This window comes from Ambystoma mexicanum, chromosome 7p (assembly GCF_040938575.1).
Source record: "Ambystoma mexicanum isolate Mex_15411 chromosome 7p, UKY_AmexF1_1, whole genome shotgun sequence".
In the NCBI taxonomy this organism is placed as follows: Eukaryota; Metazoa; Chordata; class Amphibia; order Caudata; family Ambystomatidae; genus Ambystoma; species Ambystoma mexicanum.
In genome coordinates, this window is record NC_090939.1 from 102,940,273 (window position 1) to 102,963,620 (window position 23,348).

At 46.3% G+C, this 23,348-nt stretch overlaps 1 protein-coding gene across 1 annotated transcript in view; it reads right to left on the bottom strand.

Moving 5' to 3' along the window:
* The window catches only part of LOC138525735 (V-set and immunoglobulin domain-containing protein 10-like), a 437,483-nt gene extending 426,133 nt beyond the window's left edge, over positions 1-11,350 (bottom strand). Inside the window, exon 1 of the mRNA XM_069635883.1 lies at positions 11,110-11,350. Coding sequence (XP_069491984.1) covers positions 11,110-11,176 — 67 coding nt within the window. The 5' untranslated portion in view covers positions 11,177-11,350. The remainder of the gene's footprint in view (positions 1-11,109) is intronic.
* Between the last annotated feature and the right edge of the window lie 11,998 nt (positions 11,351-23,348).

The window sequence follows — 23,348 nt, forward strand, 5'->3', positions numbered from 1 at the left end:
AGATAGGCAAATTCTCCCAAAAAATAAAAAGAAGTAATAATGCTCCCAACAAAAAAGAGGAACCCAACACATTGGTGCTCGTCATTCTGCTTTCACCCACAGAGCTTCACGGATATGTTTGGCCCAGTAGTATACATAGCTCTACAGGAAGATACTATTATTGCTGCCTGATCTGGTGAGGTAAAAATAAACCTTTTAATGTGCATGAATACCTATGTGCAAATAAATATTTATCAGAAAATTAAATCTGTTTTACAGTTAAAACATTTTGACTCGCTTATAAAATACTCCCATTGGGAATGTGACTTACTTTTTTTACTTCCTAAAAAATAATTTTACTCCCAACTTTAAAAATATGGGCAGTAAAATACTCCCACATTAAAGTCTTATCTGAAGCAATGCCTGGCAAATGCCTACCTAATGCTTACACAAGAGCAAAAACGTTTGGCTCTACTAATGTTTGTACTGGAGCCTGTCGTTTTTTGTTTTTTTTTGGCCTCAGCACAGGACACTTACGGGGCGAAGCATTTTCAATTACACAGAGTAGAAAGCCAATAAACCCACCGTGTTGTCCTCTGCACCATGGTCAATTCACAGGCCCGGGACTCTGTTCAGCACTGCGCCTGATCTGGGTACCACCTACAATCAGTGGGGAATCAAACCCAGCTGCATCCAATGTGTCCCTGACTTCCTCCTTGTAATTTCCAGGTTACGTGAACACCCTTCGGTGCACAAACAGTCCTATGTTACCACACCATACTGATGGCATCTGCAGTGCAACTGCAGTTCAGTTCCCTCTGCAGCTTCTATACAAAATACAAGGTTAGAGTGCACGTACCAGCAGCTCAGCGTATAGCAAAATGTCAATGGCAAAATCCAGTAGCACAAACGCTTTATTGGCTAACAATTTCAGGGTCAAAATAGTACGAATTCTTTAGAAGGAGGCCCTTCTGTTTTAGAGTATCTCGGGAACACGAGACACCTACCCTTTTGCCACAGGCTGTTGGAATGGGGACACCGCAGATAAAATAGAAAGGCGTTTAAACCGCATTTGTCAGGTCACTTGTAGCCACTATCTTGCAATGCCTGCTCTGCCGGCTTCCCAGATCATGGAGGAGGAGGATGTCGAATGGGAAAGACTCGCTTTGAAGAGCGCACACTCAAATAATTCAAAATAAATTAAGCAGTGGTAAAAACAGTCTTGGCTTTGATGCATTTGCCGGGTGCTATCATAATGTTACTACCTTGCCATAAAAGGCTTGCATCTGCAAAATGGTATGGGGCAGTGGGCATGTAGTAGCAGTGCCTGGCAAATGCCTATCTAGTATCTATTCATAAGCCAAAACTGTTGGTGATGGCAATGCTTGTGTTTAACATTCCTTCAGTACAAGGACATGCATATTGCTCATAAATCGAGTTGCTAAAAAGCACACTTGGTTAAGCCACTTGTATTTCAGCAGCAGCACAATTATGGCTGTAATTAAGCCATTAACTCTCTGAAGACTGTTTTGAAGTATCCCTGGTAGGCAATTACAGCATAACGTTTGATGTTACTGCTTGATAAAGCTAGCTCAAATAGATTCCAAGAGGATGTGTTTGGGGCCGGGAGGTGCAAGTAGCAGGTGGGAATGGCCATAGTGATTAGCAGGGCCATGGGCAGTCAATGGGTGGATAGATTACCCAACACCAGCAAGCTGTGTGTCCCTCCTCCCATGTCATCTCCCTCTAAACTGTTATCCAATGCAATAGTTTCGGCTTCATCCCTCCATGGCTATCTGCTTTCTTACAGGCTTGTATCTTTTCTGCCTCTTATACTCCTTTGACATTGGCAGTTTTGCGTTTCTTAAAGCATATTAAGCTCGTTGACCATTAGGCTTGTATACAAACGGGGGAATTGAGGTTTAAAGATTTTAACGTACTGTTAATTTTTAATGATTCATGGTGAAATTATATTATGTGGTATGTTGTATTTTATGGATATTTTCATGTACTTTTTAAAGATTTAAATAAACAGCAAAAAATAGTTTTGGCTTTTGTGTGGCGCTTAAGCTACACCGAACAGTGAAAACTAAAAACGAATTTCAAACGGTTTCTTAAGTGACTGCTCTGCGAACAGATGGCCCGCACCTCCACTGGCCGCCATTGGGAAAGGGGTAATCCCCAGCTCCTATGCTTTACTAGCCCTGCACACTAATACTTCTGGAAATAGTACTCAGTGCAAGTGCCCCATCAGACCGGCGAGACCACCCTCAAACGATGGAACAACCTAGGCCTACACTTCACACCGAATCCTCCACATCACTCTAAAGATCCCTTTGCACGCACCCCAGAACTGTCTGTGGCAGTAAGCCACCGGCCATAGAGTTCACTAGAGATAGGCACCCCCGAAAAAGTTTCTCTCTCTACAATAATCATCTATTTCCCAATTCAAGAAGAGTGGGATTGAGAAAACCATGGTGGATTGCCTCAAATAACTGCATGTTGTTAGATGAACAAGTTACTTCTTACCTTGTAACGTTCTTTCGACGGGATGTTCCTCCGACGTATTCCTTATCTTAGATATCTCCTTCCAGCTCTGCTGGCCTCGGAAAATTTTTCTCTAGAGGGCGCTGCGCGTCGACGTCCTCCGAGTCGATGTCCCTCGACAGCCGCCGTATCGACGTCGACGTCATCCTGCCTATAAAGGCCGCGCGCAGCGTCCATTGCTCAGTTCCGTTTTGTAGCCCACAATATTTCTTTCTGGACTAAACTAATCACCCTGAAGGAGCGTAAGCTGCAACAACAAGGGAAGTAGAACTGCGGGGATGGATGGGAGGGTCGATAAGGAATACGTCGGAGGAACATCCCGTCCAAAGAACGTTACAAGGTAAGAAGTAACTTGTTCTTCGAAGGGATTGTGTCCTCCGACGTATTCCTTATCTTAGATAGGCTCCCATAGCAGTATTCTTATCATTGGAGGAGGGAGTACTGACTTCACGCTGTCTTCTATTGATGAATAGAGTGCAGTACAGCCCTTCCAAACCTAGTCTCTTGATTGGAGGAGGAATCCAAGTTGTAAAATCGTGTAAAGGTATGGATAGACGACCATGTAGCGGCCGCACAGATGTCTTTAACCGGCACACCTCTTTTGAGGGCCGATGAAGCTGCAATACCTCTGGTCGAATGAGCGCTAAGGTTTTGAGGGGGCTCTTTCCCTGCCAGTTTATAACATTCCAGAATGGCTAGAATGATCCATCTGGAAATGGTCTGCTTAGTTATTGGTAACCCCAGAGTGTGACCTGTGTAACCTACAAACAGCTGGTCTGCCTGTCTTATCCTGGCTAGTCTACTGATGTAAAAACTTAAAGCCCTTCTAGGGTCTAGCCTGTGTAACCTCTCTTCCTCTTTCCCCGGATGAGGAGGAGGATAGAAAGATGGTAGGGTAATCTTCTGAGTGATATGGAATTCAGAAACCACCTTTGGGAGGAAATTAGGCTTCACTTGCAGGACAACTTTGTCTTTGTGAAAGATTGTATGAGGGGGTTTACAAGAAAGAGCTTGTAATTCACTCACCCTTCTAGCAGATGTAAGTGCTATTAATAAAACAGTTTTAAGGGTAAGGAATCTTAACGAACAAGAATGGAGTGGTTCGAAAGGGGAGCCCATCAGGAAAGTTAGGACTAAGTTTAAATCCCACAGGGGAACTTGGAATGGTCTTGGGGGATAAACATTGGTTAACCCCTTTAGAAACTGTATTACCAAGGGTAACTTGAAATAGGATGGTTCTTCCGCAGTGTGCTTAAAGATGGATAGCGCTGCGAGATAGCCCTTAATGGTGCCAACTTGAAGGCCTGAATTCGCCAAATATAGTAGGAAGGACAAAACCATTGGTGTACCACATAAAAAGGGGTCGATATTCTGTTCTCTACACCAGCTGCAAAATCTGTTCCAACGGCAGCGGTATAAAGACTTTGTTGCTGGCCTCCTTGCCGAAAGCAACACCTCCATAACATCATCAGGGAGGTCCCAATCCTTGTACCTCAGCCTTTTAGAAGCCAAGCGTGAAGGTTGAGGGTTTTGATATCTGGATGGAGAACCTGACCTCCATTCTGTGAGAGTAGGTTCTCTCTGAGTGGAAGTCGAATTGGAGGGCAGATGGACAAGTCTAGAAGGTCCGGGTACCACGTTCTCCTGGCCCAATCCGGGGCAATTAGGATCATGGTTCTCCGGAATCTTCTCAACCTCCTGATCATTTGAGGAATGACAGGGACCAGTGGAAAAGCGTACAGAAGCGGAAACTCCCAGTCCACTATGAACGCGTCTCCCAGAGCTCTTCTCGGGGGAAATTCCCTTGAGCAGAACAGATCGCACTTCCTGTTGACGCTGGTGGCGAACAGATCCACCTGAGGGGTTCCCCAAAGGGCGAAGATCTCTTGAAGGACTTCCTGAGCTAGTTCCCACTCGTGGGAGACTGTACTCTGCCTGCTCAGAGCGTCCGCTGTCAAGTTCTTCTCTCCGGCTAGGTGAACTGCCGATAGAGAGATTCCTTCTTGGATTGCCCAAAACCAGAGCTGCATCGCCTCTCTGCACAGGGGTAGTGATCCTACGCCTCCTCTTTTGTTGAGGTAATGCATGACCACCGTGTTGTCCGTCATTATCAGGACATTTTTCCCTTGTACAGCTGGCAGGAACGCCTTCAGCGCAAGTCTGATGGCTCTCAGCTCTAACAGGTTGATATGTAATCTGGACTCCGATGGAGACCAACGACCGCTGATGGTCAAGTCGTTGGCGTGGGCTCCCCACCCCGTGAGTGAGGCATCCAAGACTACTGTTATCTCCGGCCAGGGTTGCCAAAACTGTTCTCTTTTCAGAATGTTCTCCTGACAGGCCCACCACTGAAGGTCTCGAGCCACCCTGTCGGGAACCTGAAGAAGATCTGTCATTCTTCCTGAGAATTGTGACCACTGAGTCCTCAGTGCCCACTGGAGGGATCTCATTCTCAGGCGAGCCTCTGGCACTAGGAAAATGCAGGATGCCATGAGGCCTAGCAACCTCAAAAAGTCGAAGGCTGGGAGACGTTGGGCATTTTGGAACTTGGTAACCATCTGTAGAATATCTTGAGCCCTCACCTCTGGTGGCGAGGCTTTTCCCAGGGAAGTGTCCAGGATCGCTCTGATGAACTGGAGTCTCTGCGATGGTATAATTTGTGACTTCTTTAAATTGAGGGAGAAGCCCAGTTTGTGAAGGGAGTGGCACACGTGATTTAGCTGGATCTGAGCTTGTTCCAAAGATACAGCCCTGATCAACCAATCGTCCAGGTAGGGGTAGACGTGAATCCCTTCCCTCCTTAGACTTGCAGCCACTACCGACATCAGCTTGGTGAAGACCCTCGGGCGGAGGTCAGCCCAAATGGCAGCACTCGAAATTGATAATGAGAGTTGCCAATTGCGAACCTCAGGTATTTCCTGTGTTTGAGATGGATAGGCACATGGAAATAAGCGTCCTGAAGGTCCAGAGATACCAACCAGTCCTGGAACTGAAGGGCCTGGAGGATCTGAGAAAGAGTGACCATCTTGAATTTGTCTTTCCCGAGGAATTTGTTCAATTCTCGCAAGTCCAAGATGGGTCTCAGTCCTCCGTCTTTCTTTGGAATGAGAAAGTAAGGGGAGTACCAGCCCTTGTTCCTCTCCGCTACAGGTACCGGTTCTATGGCACCTTTCTCTAGCAGGTCCAAAATTTCCTGCAAGAGGAGCGGATCTGGAGCTTTTTGAGAGCTGATCCCCGGTGGATGACTCTGAGGTATGCGTAGGAAAGGCAGGCAGTAACCTTGGGCAACTGTTTCCAATGCCCAAGCATCTGACGTGATAGCCTACCATTCCGCCAGATGTTGAGTCAACCTGCCTCCTACAGGTGTCCTGTGAGGGAAGTCCTCAGAGTGGTTTTGGGGCGGCTGATGCAGATGCCGATGGTAAAGAGGTACCTGCTGTTGCTGCGGCTTTTGAATATCTACCCCGTCCACCTCGGGTAGTTCTTCTTTGTCCCCTTTGAGCCGGTCGTCCTCTACCTCTTCCGAATGCGGAGTAGAAGCGAAAGGACTTGCCCCTCGCAGAGGTTCCTGTGGGACGAAAAGGTGTCTGACGGATTGCAGCGCCTAGGGATTTTGCTGCTGCTTTTGAAGTTTGCAGTTTCTCTAAACGGTCATCCGCCTTTTTCCCGAACAAAGAAGAGCCATCGAATGGCATGTTCAAGAGCCTGGCTTGCACATCTGGGGCAAAACCAGACTTTCTCAACCAAGCGAATCTCCTGGTTGTTGTACTTGCCGCCATTGCTCTGCTGATACTGTCAGCTGAATCAATTCCCGTCTGGAGGGATTCGCACATAGCGTCTTTACCGTCCTGTATGATATTCAGGAACGCCTCCCTTTCTTCTCCCTCCGGGATGCAGTCAGCCGCTGTAGAAGCACACTCCCAAAGTGTATGGCTGAATCTAGTGAGGGTGCAAGTAGCATTGCCAGATTTTAACGCCATGCTACATGCCGAAAAAACTTTCTTTGCCATAGCATCATATTTTTTATCGTCCCTGTCCTGCGGGACGGTAGGATAAGCCGTCTTGACATCAGTAGAAGATGCTGCCTGTACCACCAGACTTTCTGGGGATGGGTGTTTTGACAAAAACTCCGGGTCTGTAAAAGATACCCTGTATTTTGTAGACAGTTTTTTATTTACTGCCGGGACGACATCTGGGGTTTCCCAGTTCGTCATAATCTTCCTCTGAAGAGCTTTATGAAAAGGCACCACAGGATCCTCCTGTGGGCCTTTGTCAAGAATATCCGTGAGGTCATCTTGTTGGAAAGATTGTGAAGGAGGTGCAGACCACCCCATAAACTCTGTGATCCTGGCCATTAAGGCTCTATAGGGGGTTTCAGCATGCTCCCCCGGGTCTGGCCTAGCAAACTCCACCTCAGGGGAAGTGCCTAACCCACTTGCCTCATGTAAAGAATCATGAAGATCCTTTAACCTGCGTTCTTCAGAGGAAAATTCCTCTCTAATTGGGGTTACAGGTCACTGCAACTCAAATGTGTCTTCCTGTTCAGACAATTCACCCTCTTCCATAATTGAGGACATAGTTCTCAATTGTTCTGAACTCATGAAGGGTGTAAACCCCATTTCCAAGGCAGAGGGTGCCGAACTTGTCATAATCGGCCTCGAAAACATCGATGTCGTCGACGCCGACGTCGAAGGCTTTGAGCGTGGCGTCGAAAACAAAGGCGGAGGCCTCGATGACTTCGACAGAATTGGGATTCTGCTCGACAATCTCGACGCCATCGTCATCGAGGACCTCGGGATAGTCACTGGGTGTGTCGTAACCGTGACTTTTCTTGGCGTCGACGCCGGTGTCGAAGCTGGCGTCGAGTCGACAGACCCGTATGTCGAAGGTCCCTTCGACAACGCCGTCGAAGACACTGACCTCGGCGTCGACGGAACCTTCATCGACGGCGTCGACAGAACCTTCGATGAAGGTTTTGAGGTCATAGTCCTACTCGAGGGTTCGAGACGCGCTCGAGAGGTTTCCTTCGCCAGGTACTGCGACTCGCGGCGTTTTTGACCTTCGGGTCTTTCGACCAGAGCATCGCTCTCGGCAGTCTTCGAGGGTGTCGAGGCCGCTTTCTCGAAGACGCTCATCATATTTTTTGCGGAATTCCTCCCATTCAGCCCAGGAACTATGTATCGTGGGGCAAGGGATTCTCTTTGGAGAAACAGAGGAAGAGGAAGACGGAGAAGGGGATCTTCGACGTCTCCTCTTCGAGTGCTTCGATCTCGAGGAGTGATGGGACCCACTCCGAGACCTGGAGCGTGAATGGTGACGAGGAGACGAATGTCTCGACTTCGTCGAGGAAGAAGAAGCTTTAAAAGTCTTACCTTTCTCCAGCTTCCCCCTACGCTCCTTCAGTGCCTTAGCTGTCATGGACATACAGTCCTCGCACTCCGAACAATGGTGTTCAGCTCCCAAACACCACAGACAAACTCTGTGAGGGTCAGTCAGCGACATCTTTTTCCCACAATCTCGGCATTTTTTGAAGCCGGATCGAGGAGTTGTCGGTTCCGACGAAGAAGCCATCGAGTACGGTATCGAATAACTCGAGGTAAATAGGATTAACCTGACAAAACTGAGCAACGGTATTCCGAGGCACTGAGTAACCGCGGAAAAACGGAACTGAGCAACGGACGCTGCGCGCGGCCTTTATAGGCAGGATGACGTCGACGTCGATACGGCGGCTGTCGAGGGACATCGACTCGGAGGACGTTGACGCGCAGCGCCCTCTAGAGAAAAATTTTCTGAGGCCAGCAAAGCTGGAAGGAGATATCTAAGATAAGGAATACGTCGGAGGACACAATCCCTTCAAAATACATTTTTGGCAGGATGCCCTGTAATAAACGTGTGTAGCGCTGTCCCCGTATTGGCTGCTGCGACCAAATCGAGTATGTGTGAACTATGCAGCGTTTCCTAATTTGTGTGGGAAACAGCCAGGATATCTGCTCAAGTCACTTGGAAGGTCAGACTGTGGTCATACCTTTGGATCCCTTTGTATAGTAACCTCTGTGTATGGTTCATGGGATACTGCATGGCCTTGCAGGGAGGTTTGAGGAGTAAAGGGGGTGGATCTGTGTTGGACTAAGTCTTAAATAGGACTCGTACTGGCAGCATTCCACTTTCCAGATGCTATCTTTACATGCCGCAATCGCCAAGTGGAGGTTTCTGCTGAGCGCCTTCAACCATCCCAGTGACAGTTAAGCATGTGGGTTTATTGCATGTTTTTGAATTTATTGGGTGCTTCACAGTGTCATTTATCACTTTAGCTCTCTAGAAAAATGCGTGAACAAAATAGTGACAAACTAGCCCACTAACATTGCCACAACATGCCCCCTGGCCAAATATTCAGGATACTTGGGGTGTGCCAGACCAACAAAAAAAAGAAGAGTAAATCAAAATACATTTAGATAGACGATCTTCTGTTTAACAGGGAGTGATGGGTTCGATTAAGACGCTTTTCAGGCTTACGCGTGACTTCGTTAGAGAGCAGTATTCGATTCACAAAGAAGCTACTAAGTAACTCTCCCACTTACTCCTAGTGACTGACTACAGAGTAAGTAGGGGTTACTTATAATAAGGCCTGTTTGCCTCATAGTAACTTGTTTCTGACTTGAACGGCGCACTCCAGGTACTCATAGTAACTACTTCGTGAATCGGCCACATTGTGTCAAGCACCTTATTTAAAACGGGCACATTTCCCCAGATGCCCATATGGGCGGCCAAATTCTTCCAAATCTCAGATCCAGAAAAGTCAGCCCGAATTTAGAGCACATTAACCCTGGACATGCAGTCGCACACAGATTGCTTCTGTGTCCCTATGGCATAGTGCAGGCATAGTACGGTATGAAATGTAGCCGTTTGCCAGATTAGAACAGCATCACTTTGAATCCTCTCGATTTTTGACTGTTGGATCTATAGGGCTTGTTACGAGTTACGAGTATGGTGGTCATGTTAGACCCCATTCTTGTAGTCCATATGACTCCGGGATTAGAGGTGGTTGTATGGCAGTGTTAGACCCCATTCTTGTAGTCCATATGACTCCGGGATTCGGAGTGGGTGTATGGCAGTGTTAGACCCCATTCTTGTAGTCCATATGACTCCTGGATTCAGAGTGGGTGTATGGCAGTGTTAGACCCCATTCTAGTAGTCCATATGACTCCAAGGGGCTTTTGGTGGCTCTACCGTGAGTGGTAATTCCGCTGCAGTAAATTTAAGTTGAGGATTTATCTATAGAACTAAACTGGAGGTAAACTCTCCAATTCAAGGCCAAAACCGTAGTTTGGCAGTGTGGTAAAAACAGCAGTAATGGAATTACAGCCCCTTTTTCACTGCACTGCCAAACTTGGAGTTTCGTTACAGCAACTTTTCCCATCTGCTTTTGTCTGGAGGTAAATACAGCAGACCACATGTGGTATACGGCATTACCCAATGGAGTCCTATAGAGACTCAAATGGGAAAAATACAGAAGGGCCACACGACTCATTTGGACCCTTCGAGTTACCTAATTTTTACTACATGCAGTAACGGTAAATGAGTTTGCTGTTAGCGGAGCTAATACTGCCAAAATCATAATCAGATCCGAGGTAGGTTTCCTTCCTATATTTAAAATAACATCTTAATATGATCCCATCTCATAATTACATGGCACTTTAAAATATGATGTTGAAAATACCATATGAGGTTAGAGTTACCACCCTATTCATATCGGGGCACTATAGGGGCTAATGGGTGTCACATTGGGCATCCAGTGAAGGAAATATTGACTGAACAATATCAATTTAAAATATGCTGCAGGTGAAAATATCAAGCCACGAAAAAGCCCACTGTCTAAACATAAGGTGCAGCCATGGAGGGATTTTAGTACATTGGATATACAGGTGCCCCTTCCCACAGATGAGTAGGGGGCGGCGGAAAGGGGTAACCAGGGAAGTACAGGAGGGAGCCCCCTCGTTAAAACGTTCAGGGCATGGAAGGGGCAGGTAAAAGTGAAGCGTCTCATGGCACCTTCGATGCAGCGAGTTCTTATCGATTTAATGGGGGCAACAAGTAGTAGATATTTTTGTAGCAAATATTTTTCCGAGTCATTTTCACAATAAAGCACCAAGTCCACTGCACATGTGTGATACGGATTGTCCACACGTGTCAAGGCATCATAAAACCGCTTGCGACCTGCCCCCTCTGCCAAAACATTACCCCTTCTATATCTCTGCCATCCACGCCCTGATGCTTGTTACCAACGTGCAATAAAACAAAATAAAATAAAAATAAATGACCCAGGTTCAGAGATAAAACAATAACGCAGTTTTGGGGAATCTGTCCAATGAACGCATAGAATGTCAGGCAAAGCTGGTCCGTCGAAATAAAAAATGGCACAAAACGGTACGAAGGGATTCTGCTGTCAACATGTCAAGACGCTGCACACGCCACTGGGGCCATGACCTTTCTTGCGTATCCTCAAACCAAAACTACTATCTGTAAGAAGCATATCCGTGTGCTGTATATGTTGTTATCGGAATTTCCGGTTTAGCGTCTACTCACCCACCAGGATGGCACCCAGCAGAGTCAGCCGCGAAGCATGGCAGAACTGCAAACTCCCCCGGTCCATAGTCCCTTGTGAATTTCAGATCTTTCCCCGTTAACGCGCGCTCTCCCAAAACTCAATCTTCGGAACTGGCAGCAGCAGAGGCTAAAAACAGTCTGGTGTGGCAGCGACAGCCTGCCCCCATCTGCCACTCACCCTTGCTAATGTTACAGCTGTCGGGCCGCACGCCCTGTGCAGTGCCAACATTCAAAGCTCCTATTAGGAGCAATGACAAGCGTCCCCGGCCCATCGCACCCTGGGTCCAAATAGGTGACTTCTTAGCGAAAACAGGCATTCCAGGCGGGTTACGTTTCCCCTTTGTTGGTGCAGGCCAGGCTTATCATTTCGACAGCTGTATCGTGCTCGAAGTCGCAAGGGCTTTGAAGCACAGCGTGTTCTGCATTCTTAAATACTGTCTTAAAATAATATCTGCAGGGATGGCTGCTGATTTTTTTCAATGAGGGTGGCTTAAATATTTCCCAGTAATCAGCCGGAGCAACTGCAGTAGCCAGGGGGCACAACACAACTAGTGCAGGTGGGGGGTTTCCCCCAGTAATCAGTTAACATGGTGCATTTTCAGTACACTTGCTGTGAAAAAGCCACACAGTTTACAACCCGTTCTATAGGGCTAACCGTACGAAGGAATCTCAGATTCCAAATGTACACAGAGGCCTTTTCCCATGCATTTTCATCATGCCAGGTTCCACAATAGATGCCAGCACTTCCACTGTAAGAACACCTAGTTACTGCCAGCCACTGTAAGAGAACACTTGCCTTGGCTTTGCCCAATAACGGCAGCACTATAACAACGCACCTGTGTTGGCTTAGCCCACTAAAGCAAGTAGTACCAGCCACTGTAAGAACACACTTAGTGTACACTCCAAAGTATCCTCTCTTCTGGAAGCATCCCTAATAGTTGCCATCAGGATAGACTCCCTCCAGTGTTCAAGAGGGGGTGGGGGCAGCTGGGGCTCCCTCAAATTACAGACTCCGCGCCATGCTGGACTCTTGTGCCAAGATTTTTTCCACCTTATTGTTGAAGCAACTTAATGCCTGGGCTGAGTCATCTGGCCAGCTACACCGTTGTCGAACTGGGTTTCGTAGGGCCGACAGCACCCTCCACAACAACTGTGCGGTGCAGTTCCTCCTGGCCGATGTGATAGCCTCAAAGCAGGAGATTTTTAGGTGCTTTGTGGATTACTCTAGGGCGTTTGACACGGTCTGCCGGGATAAGCTTTGGCACTGTGGGGTACATTTACCAGCCCAGCAGAACTCCCCAACACCACCAAACTGCATTCCAGCAGTTACAAGTAGAATGGCTGTGCTGGCTCTGCTGAGCACCATTCCCTTGCAATAAAACTGCATTTTGCAGTTACAAAAAGAATGGCTTTTGCCAAACACATATGGGGCGAGATGGATGTTAGGCAGAATCCTGTGCAGTTCCCTTAGGGAGCACTACAGAAGATTAGGGGTGAGAGCAATAAATCCCCTTTGGTATCAGTCTGTACCACAAAGATTTAGTTGGTAGCTGTGGCTGAGCAGTCAGACTTATCTCAAGAGGGAGATGAGCAGTATTCAGGGTTTACACAATAGGCCTACAGTACTATGGCACAAGGAAACACTGACCAAACCTTTGCATTTAAAAGGTAGATCTATATTTATTTTATACACTTCTAGGAAAACACATTTATCACAGTCATCAAGCAAGTTAAAATAAGTCCAAGAAAAATATACACACTCCCGAGTTAAATTGTAGACCCAGTGAACCAGAGTGAAAACTGAGCAAAAAACGGCACAGTGAAAACCACACTCAAGGGATACTCTACAATTTCTCACAAGGGAGGGAAATCACAAGTTATATAGAAATAGCTTCTTACACACCCTAGCAACACTTCCCATAAATTTGTGAACCAGATTAAGCAAGACAGTGCATCAGTATAGAAAATACTTAAATGAAAACTGAGCAAAAATGGCATTTCACAAGGTTTAGAAAGGGGAAGAAAAGGGTAGTTATAAGAAGTAGGTGCACCAACACAGTTCTAATTGAGAAGCAATCTAAAGAAGGCAGTTCTAACAAATGTAGCCAGAGTCAGTAGGCCTGTGCCAGAGTCAGTGGTACAGGGCAAGGGCCCAGGAGCAAAATGTTCTTGTAGCTGCAGTCAGGTCTTTGGTTAAAGGATAGTTCCGGGACTTTTTTTTTATTGTCCCTACGGTTCGGCCATGTGTTTTTAAGCATAAATCGGTAGATCGTAGAAAACTTTCCTATGGACCTTACCCGACTTTTCGTCCATTAACGCACTCGAAATCAGCCGCCATTTTGTGATAATCCTATCATTTCCCCCCATCGACCTGGCTCACCTGCGTTTGCGGCACTAAATCATATCCCCCGCCCCTGAAACAGACTTTATCAAAACATTCATATTCCCCGCCTCTATCCGTGACGTGACTGTGCTGCGTAGGCAAACGCGCCCAGGCGTCTTCTACGCGACTCCACACAGAACCCGGAAACCAACACAGATCAGCTCACAACACAGCGCGCCACAATTCGGAATATGAAACTGTACTTTTAAATCAAACCGCAAGATTGTAAATTTGGTAAAGTACATTTATTTGACATCAAATGTTTAGAGAATATTCAGCGATTTGCATTTTTCTTTGCTCTCGATCCAAAATAGTTTGTCTTGAGGCAAGCGATGTTCGTGTGCAGTACACAGGGTGTTGGTTTACGATAAAATAAGCTCTTCGGTCGCACTGATAATCGCATGGCTGTTCCAACAACGAGGCACTAGGCCACCACAACGGTATGTATGTTGCATCTAGCCATTAGTACCGCGTAAGGGCATACTTGTACTTGGCGATCGTCCCATAAAATGGTCAGGGTGGTAACGTTGTTCACGCGGAGAAGCAACTGGCGGTTGTAAAAGCCATCCGCCGGTGTCTGGTACTCGTGACACATACAATAATGAAGGATGTACCTGTTTTAAAAACATAAAAAATGAAATTAGTCTCACCATCAGATCTTTATTAAAATTATTCATTTTATATATTAGGTCGGGAAATTATTTCATAGCTAGGACAGTGCAACTGGGTATTATACGTCATTTCCAGTAACCCACCCCCTCTCCTCCGCCTTTTTCAGAGCCGCCTGAGCGCCAGTGGACCACTTCGTCACTGATATGATATAATATGGCATTTGCAACGCGCCTATACACAAGTGTTTCAAGGCGTGGCGAGGCAGGGGGGGGGGGGACAAGGAGAAGACAGACAACGATCCTTCTAGGCCAGGTGTCATTCAGATCGCGCAAGTACAGGGGTAGGGGGAAGGTAAAAGTGCAAGGGGAAGGGGAGGGGGGAAGTGGAGTACAAGGTAAGTAGCATAAAATAATAAATACATAGGGCCAGCTGGTGGCGAGTGCAAGGTAAGTGCAGAACAAGTGCTGGGAAGGGGGGGCTGTAGGATACTGAGACAGTCCCCCAGTGCAGGGGTTGACAGGGAGGCAGTGCAGGTGGAGAGTGGAAGGGCCCAGGACCGAGGTCGCAGACAGTGGACCAGTTGTAGCAGGGGAGAGGGAGAGAGAAAGCAGAAGCAAAGAGGAAGGTTTTGAGGTGCTTCCGTAAAAGGAGATGGTTCTCCTCAAGATAGTGCGCGGTACAAAACAATATGCCACATAGAACGAACAAGTACAACTTAACCCGTCTTTAAAGCTACTGTATAGTAATTAAATTGCGGTATAAACTCATCTAAAGAGTTACTTACATTATATTTGCATTTTCCATTGTGTCTGTGCGTAGGGCAGCCCCGAAATACCACTCCTTCTATGCCAACGTTATTTCTTCTAATGAACGAACATTAAATGGCTTTCGTTTCTGAAATTATATTCATTATCGTTTCTTACGTTATTGCACCACACCCCCAAAAAGAAGTCTTTCGGGATGGTCCCGGCCTGTCAAGGTCAAATAACAATAGAACCTTATACTGAGTCGTGGGCCATTCCGGCACCCGAGCAAAAAATCAAAGCAGCTGACCTTCACTTTGAACGAGCACACATTCCTAGTTAGCTACATTCAGTGTAAGGCCATCTCACAGGACTTGAAATTTACACTCCATCTTTGCATTTTGTCTGCGTGCATTTGCAGCCCCAGAGAACCATAAATACGGAGACATTCTATATTTTTTGAAAAATGATTTATATTACTGTTTGGTTTAATTTAATGCGCAAATGAACAAGGTTGGATAGACACATTGCATGTACACTGAGCAATCACTTTTATTTACACAATACATAGCTACACATATTCAATGGGCCTGCAACATGAGGAGACTCCAGAGCAAAGTCACAGGTGACACCCGGGTGGTTCGCACTACTGCACGGTGAAGGGAGGGGCAAGGGTGGAGAGACACATTGCATGTACACTGAGCAATCACTTTTATTTACACATTACATAGATACACATATTCAATGGGCCTGCAACATGAGGAGACTCGAGAGAACAGACAATCAAATTACAATCATTTAAACCGTGATGTGTATTTCTCAATGAGCTCTGCTTTAGGTGGACATGGAACAGAGGCAATGTTGGGTGGAAATGCAGTTGTCCCCTGCACAGGTTCGTTCACAACTCCATGTATGTGCCTATCTAGGACATCAACAATAAGTCTCTCAATAAACTCATATTGCATATCCTCAAACACTGGTTTGATCACCCATTGTTTACTTCTTTTAGTGAAGGCCTTATTGTAGCGAAGCGTCCCTAAAGTTCCGGTCGTCCTACTTTGTTGACGGCCAACATTATGGTTATGTGCCAAGACCGCTAGAAGAGTCCGATTTATCATGCCCTCCATGCCAAAATGCAATCGTTTTGGCCTGTACTTTAGGCACATATTGTGGAACACCTCCAAATCTCCTGTGTGGCAGAATTCCGTGAGTCCCCTCAAATCTCTTGTTATAGTTTTATCAAATACAATCTTTTCAATGGCTTTGTGAGTGGGTGATGAAGGAATCAACCACTTCTTCTTCCGTGCCTCCTCTGTGGACAAATGGCCATGTTCACAATTGTGGAAATGTTGGTTTGTGATCCAGCGGTGAACGTTGCTACAGTGTAGCATTACTGAACGCCATTTTTCCAGTAGAATTTCCAACGACCCTCCACATGTTTTTGAGCTCCACCAAAGATGGTTGCTGATTGACTTGGACCACTGTGAAATACCTTGCATTTCTTTTTTTTTACCAGCAGCCGACATTTTTTTATTGATTGTTTTTGCAAGATGCCATACGTCAAATTGGTGATTTATATTTTTGTACTCTTCTCTCATTGTCTTGGCAATTGAAACGTGTCTGTCCGTGGCTATCAGGTCGATCACCATTCCCCGCGATTGTAGTTCTTGCAATGATGCTACAAAGCCAACTTTCTCCATGGCCACTGAGGATGTACTTTGTGACACCTGCACGACCACCGAACTCACAATTGTCTTACTTTCCATGTCCTGAAAGTGGTAGGTGCAGTACTTGGCTGAAAATCCTGGGCTGTCGCACTGTCCATCACCGGCTAGCCTGAACCGTTTGCCCGCGAATGTACTATCAATAGACATTTTTTCCATTCTCCAAGCTTCGCTAATGGCTGGAAATAGATAATCGATTTGGTATTTGTAGAACTGAGTTTTAGCAATGAAATGGATTCCCACAAACTGAAAGAAATACTCTAACTTTTTAAAACTTGAACCACTAAAAAGTGCGGCCGCTGCACAAAGTAGATTGCCTGCTGGCAGTTGCCCCAGCATGGGTTGTGCAGACCATGGGAAAGGATGATATTTTGTACAGGTGGCATGTATTTTAAGGTTAGTGCCTCGAATTGCACGAGTCACATTAATCAATGGCTCCCCACATACTTCCCCACCAACCGAATGCCCACATTTCATCCTAATAATAATATCAATCAAACAACTATCGAATACAATGAATTTGGCCTCTTTCCTTATACTGTCACTCTGCATCTCAGCTGGTTCGGCCTGTAACGTTGAGGACATGTCACTCACATGAAAGGTAGAATCTCTGATATCGTCTTCCGCTATGTTCAGTGATATTGATGGTGTTTCATTGTCGTCCACTTCATTCTCTTCCATTGCAACATCTGTTCCTTCTCCGGCGATGGGTGAATAAAACAATTTCTTCAACTTTCTCGCGGTCTTAGTTTTTGCGGGTGTGGATTCTGTGAATTGATCTCCGACTGCATCCGAACTACCAGGAGGACATTCACTATCAATGGCTGGTGGTGGTATAGCTCCGTTGTCAATCACTTCATATTCTTCCCATTGGCACGATGCATCTCCAGTCTCAAGTCCCTGCCAAAAGGTTTGACAAGCAACATCTCTCGTTCGCTTCACTGTCTGTGTAGATCTAGTTCGTACACCCACTCGCAACTAGAGGACAGATTGGAAAAGGGATGTTCAGTTTAAACACAACTTACAGTATTGAACTATTAACAGTGAAAAACAACATAATATAGTGACCAGGACACTAACCTTCTTTTGCTTTCTTTTCTTTGAAACTTTCTTGCCTCGAACTTCAACATCTGGACGCTGTTGCTCCGACTCGTGTGTGCATGTCTCGACTTCCTCATGCGCCGCAACGACTATATTTTCATGATAAGCACATCCATCACGCACTGACGCTCCATCGACTCCCTGAAACATAGAACTTTCATTAGTATGTATAATAATATTGAAAACACAAAATGTACTTGGGGACCAATACCCACGTACATCTCAATAGCAAAACACGAATGAACGCATTGTGTAGAACATTCAAACGACAATTATTCACGCATTGTTGATCTAGTTAGATGGAACTGTCAAGATCCATACCTCGGGCTCCGCATAGACTTCCATTGATGATATTATTGAAGATGACGCTTCAGCAACTCCCTGAAACACAGTAATTGCATTAGTATGGTTTTCTATTTTGTTAAAAAGAACATAAACTTTGTGCAGGCGTCAACGGCTCATCTAAATAGACCTGCACAAATGATCAGTTGTCTTAAATAAGTAATGGATATCTAAATATGATTCGATTTGCTCGATCGTTGGAAGTGTCACCACCCAGAGATCTGCATCAACTACTAGGGGTGATGTTCTTGTAGAAGAAGCTCCGTCATCTCCCTGAAACATAGTACTTGCGTTAATAAAGAAGGAAGTATAGCGGATGTAATCACGTCATATGATCTCGCTTGATCGAACTGTCAGTATCCATACCTCGAAATGCATAAGAACATCAAGGGACGCTGTAACTGCGGTGCACACTTCTGCAAGCTGTTGCGCCGACCCGTAACTGCATGCTCCCCCTTCTTCTTGGACTAATGCTCCATCGACTCCTTGAAACATAGGACTTTCATTAGTAATGAACACAATATTGAAAAAAGAAGACACATAGGAGGGCGACGACAGAAGGACATATCAATGGCTAAAAACGAAAGAAACATTGTGTGTAACAATCACGCTACAAGAATGCAAGATCTGATGATCTCCATCGATGGAACTGTCCGGAAACGTACCTCGACCATCTGAGTGACATCAACGGTTGTCGTCAATGCGTTGGACTCCTCAGCATCTCCCTGAAAGACAGTACTTGCATTATTTTGGATAACAATAATTATAACTGAAAACAAAGACTAGAGGACGAGTACTAGGGTGTACCATTAGGTAAAATAATTACACGATAAATTAAAACTATTGATTTACATGCCTAAAACAAGTCAGTGGCAGAATAGCTAAGTAAGATTACCCGATAGGCGCTTGAAGTGGCTGATGACTGCAATAACGACACGGATGGAGAATCTTCCGCCTTCATAGTGAGTGGATACATAAATGGGGAAATTATTGTTAGCTAATGCTACACACTACCGCAAGGCCGAGAGCTAAATCCGTAAACTTGACTCACCAGTGGAGGGATGTGGACGAATAGAGTGGGAATAGCGGTTGAGAGCAATTTTCGCTTCGCTCGCGGTGTGTTCTTCTTTATTAGCAATGATGTGGAGTACATGTCTGAGCTAAAGTGCCTGCTGCAGATGCGGTATCGATCACCCCTCTTGTCCGCAAAGACTTCTAGGACTCTACTTTCAAGCTCAGACGGTGGATATCCGCAATATCGGACCCATTCTCTTATCTGATCTATTGTCTTAGGGAAAACATGCATTATAGTACCTTCAGATTTTTTATGGGTCTTCGAAGGGCAACCGCCAATGGAACAGGCAGGCATTGTGGAAAGTTCTGAAAAGTAAAGATCAACAATTCTCTATGAATACCAATGTGTTAAAAAATTAAATGACACATAAAAGGTTCAATGCAAGGTTCGTTTTGGTTCTTGGAACTATACACGTTATTCACATGCGGATAAGTATTTGAATAACTTTAAAAAAATAGAAAAATAATTTGACTAAACTCAGAACATGTGACTAGTTCCTTGCATGTACTGTCTTGAACGAAAAGAAAACATGGATGCAATTTGATGACTACTAGCAAATAGATATAAATTAAAAAATTGGACGCAAAATGATTATGGTACATGGCCTTACCTTGACGAACAAACATTTCGATGCAGGGATCAGAGTAGTTTCTTGTCGTAGAACAGGGAGCAGTTCACAGGTTGCAAACTGGCGAGTTTGCTCGAAGTGGTCACGGAAGTTCACAGAGACGAAGAGCAGATAACCAGCACCTTCACGGGTTGACTAGCAAAGCGCAAAGAAGTTCTCATTAGAAATATGAAGTGGGTTATAAAGAATTCGAAACAGGGGTGTGTTTGTGAATGAATGACGTGTATATGTCGTGGCATTATGCGGTTTGCAGGGGGGCGTCCAGCGTGAGGGGGGATGCTTGGCAGGAGACACGGGGTCTGGAGGTAGACATGGGAACAACAACCCATGCTCTATAGACAACTTTGAAGTGTACATGGTCTTTGGCACCTCTTGGCCTTTATCGCTCCCTGACAGCTCCACTTGCCAGCGCAAGTACCCCGGTGCGAACTGCCTTTGATAGGGCGGGGGGTGGATTGGGGCGGTGGTCGTGCAGACAAGACACAGGAAGACTCGTGAATGGAGACACACTTATGTGGATTGCAGGGGGGCGTCCAGCGTGAGGGGGGATGCTTGGCAGGAGACACGGGGTCTGGAGGTAGACATGGGAACAACAACCCATGCTCTATAGACCACTTTGAAGTGTACATGGTCTTTGGCACCTCTTGGCCTTTATCGCTCCCTGACAGCTCCACTTGCCAGTGCAAGTACCCCGGTGCAAACTGCCTTTGATAGGGCAGGGGGTGGATTGGGGCGGTGGTCGTGCAGACAAGACTCGTTTGCCGCAGGGCCTCACCAAGGAGAGGCCATCTAACTGCATGTAAGAGGCAGGCTGCAGGATCTAGTACATGGAAGGCAGGGGGGTGAGTTTATAAATACCTCACCCTCCCAGGAGAATATATGGGTGCAGTTCACCCTGGAGACCCTGGATGCCTAGGCAGTTAGTCAGCAGCAGGCTGGCCTGTGGTGGCAAGGCGGCACGGGCCAGAGGGGGTCATCTCTGTACCCGGTGCCCAAAAGGATGATTTATTATGATCAACCATATTGATTATTTACCTATAACCATGTTTTGTATCAATAAAATCCAACGGCCTTTTATTGCCAACGCTTGAACAAAGTGGTGTGGTAAGTATTTTTGGGGGAGGAGGCAAGGCCGGGAGGTTTGATGCCAACCCGCAAAATAACATATGTATGTCTGCTGCATATGGGTTCAACGGTTATGTGGATTGAAGGTGGGCGGCCAGCGTGAGGGAGGATGCTGGCCGGAGACATGTGGTGTGACAAGACAAGGCACAGCAAGACTATTCAACACACTAGATTCATTTAAAAAATCAAAACAACCATTGTTAAAATATATGTTGGGTTTTATTTTAGATCTTAATTTCAATTGAACATAAATAATAAACATTACACATTGTAAAGTTCCGGTTGCAGCACATCCAGGGAAAATCCGCGGTATTGTCCACTGTCGCTGGGGAAATGTTGTCTAATGGCAAGTACCGCACAGGCAGGTATTACTCTCCGAACGCGGTGTCCGAGCCTCCCGTGAAGCCACCAAGTGAAGCAACGATAGGCCACCAGCCTGTACCACCTGTGAAAAAGAAAGATGCAAACTGTATTAAAATGACAAAACTTTCTTATCAATGTCGATTCAGGTAAAAAATGTCATTCTGCTTTGAAAAAAATTCTATCTAGAAAATGCACAATATGGAACCAATTTACATGCGTTCGAATGATATGTAGATGTAATTTTATATGTGGGAGACGACCATGAAATAGTAGTGGCATCACTGACATCACAACCAGAGTATACTTACTCGTTACTCGGATTACGCGGACGAACAGTGCCGCGAAGTTCGTGCATAAGCACCATCATCATCCTCAACACGGTCCGTGAGAGGCAGGCTTCCCTGAACTCTGGCAGCTCGGTGATGCATTGCGGACTTGGCTCGCCTTCTGAAATGTAGGCCAAGCACCCGGAATTTTCACGGCAGCAGCAGTTCTCCTCCTCAGTTGGCATTAGCTCGCACCGATTGCACGTGCACCAGGTGGAGACGCCGTCCATGCGACATGGTCCAGGCTCTTCATCCGTTGACTGGTCCTCCCAACTGCCGTCCGAATCCCCATCGTTTTCGCGTGCTTGCCTTTCCAGTAGTTCCTCCTCGGTGTACTCGGGCTCGTACATATACGGCATTATTGTAGCCATTGTGTGGTAAAGAAAGTAAAATAATTTACAGAGATGGTACAGGTGTTCACAAGGCCTAGAAGCGGCGAAGGTAGCTGACCAGAGCACAGAAACGAGTCACAGAATACTCAAAGTAACACAGAGAGAGTAATGGAATCGAAAATCTGCTGCTGTGTGTTGTGAAACGGTGTGTTTATACTTATTGAGGAAAGAGGCGTCCTGCCATTTCCATGGCGACACTTCATTAGCTGAGGCGCAGCGATTGTTGACACGAAACGTGCTTTGGCGTTGGGAAATGGGCGGTACGCGTCTGCTGATGTCAGGCTCAGGGGCGGGGGATTTGATTTAGTGCCGCAAACGCAGGTGAGCCAGGTCGATGGGGGGAAATGATAGGATTATCACAAAATGGCGGCTGATTTCGAGTGCGTTAATGGACGAAAAGTCGGGTAAGGTCCATAGGAAAATTTTCTACGATCTACCGATTTATGCTTAAAAACACATGGCCGAACCGTAGGGACAATAAAAAAAAGTCCTGGAACTATCCTTTAACGATTTCGAAAAGGTGGATGCAGAAGGTGGAAGACAATGTTAAGAGAGACGGGCGGCCAACCCAACAGGTAGGTAAAGAGTTTAAAACACCTTTAGTGCTACCGCGAAGAAAGGGCGGCCTGGCGGAACAATGTACCTTTAAAATGAAGAAGTGGCTCCTGCGGTGGCGGTTGTTCCTGGTAGTTCCTGCAGTTCGGGGTATCCAGCAGAGGAAGAGAGGCTCTCGTCGTGGAACAAGGATCGAGTTACTGCACTAACCAGGGATGAAACCAGCCGCAGCGCTGCCTGACGAATAAAAGGTACACTCCTTTAAATCACGGTCTAGGTGGACTGGTGCCTGGCTATCCAGCCTCCGAGTACAGGGTACTGGCGATTCGACCAAGGCAGGTCCAGGAAGGCGATTGGCAAACTGGTTGGCCGCACCAGCTCAAGGGAGGAAGGCCTTGCAGATGAAGATCTTCTTTCGTCGTGTGGAGAAAAGTGGTGAGACGCTGCAGCAGGGCTTCACCGGTGGTTCAGTCGTTGCAGGGGTCTTTGGCTTCTCTTCTCTTCGGCTTCTTAGTTACAGTGGCGACGTCTTGCTCTTCCAGTCCTCAGGACCCCTCTTTTATGCAAAAAGATCCCCATTCATACAGCCTAGCTGTCACTCACACAGTGGAGTGGTCTTCTTGGCGGGAGACCCTCCGACCTATCAAGATAGAGTACGACATGGGTTGCTGGGGCAACCCTGTCCAGAGGTCCTACTCCCACTCCCACACAATGGACCCACCCCAGACTCAGTGCCGCTGAAAGGAGGGCTTCTTGGCAGAAGCCCGCCAAACGGACGAACAAAGGATCCCCGACCTGGGTTAGGAGTTTAGAGAAAGACACGAGAAAGAATTTATATTAAATATTCTG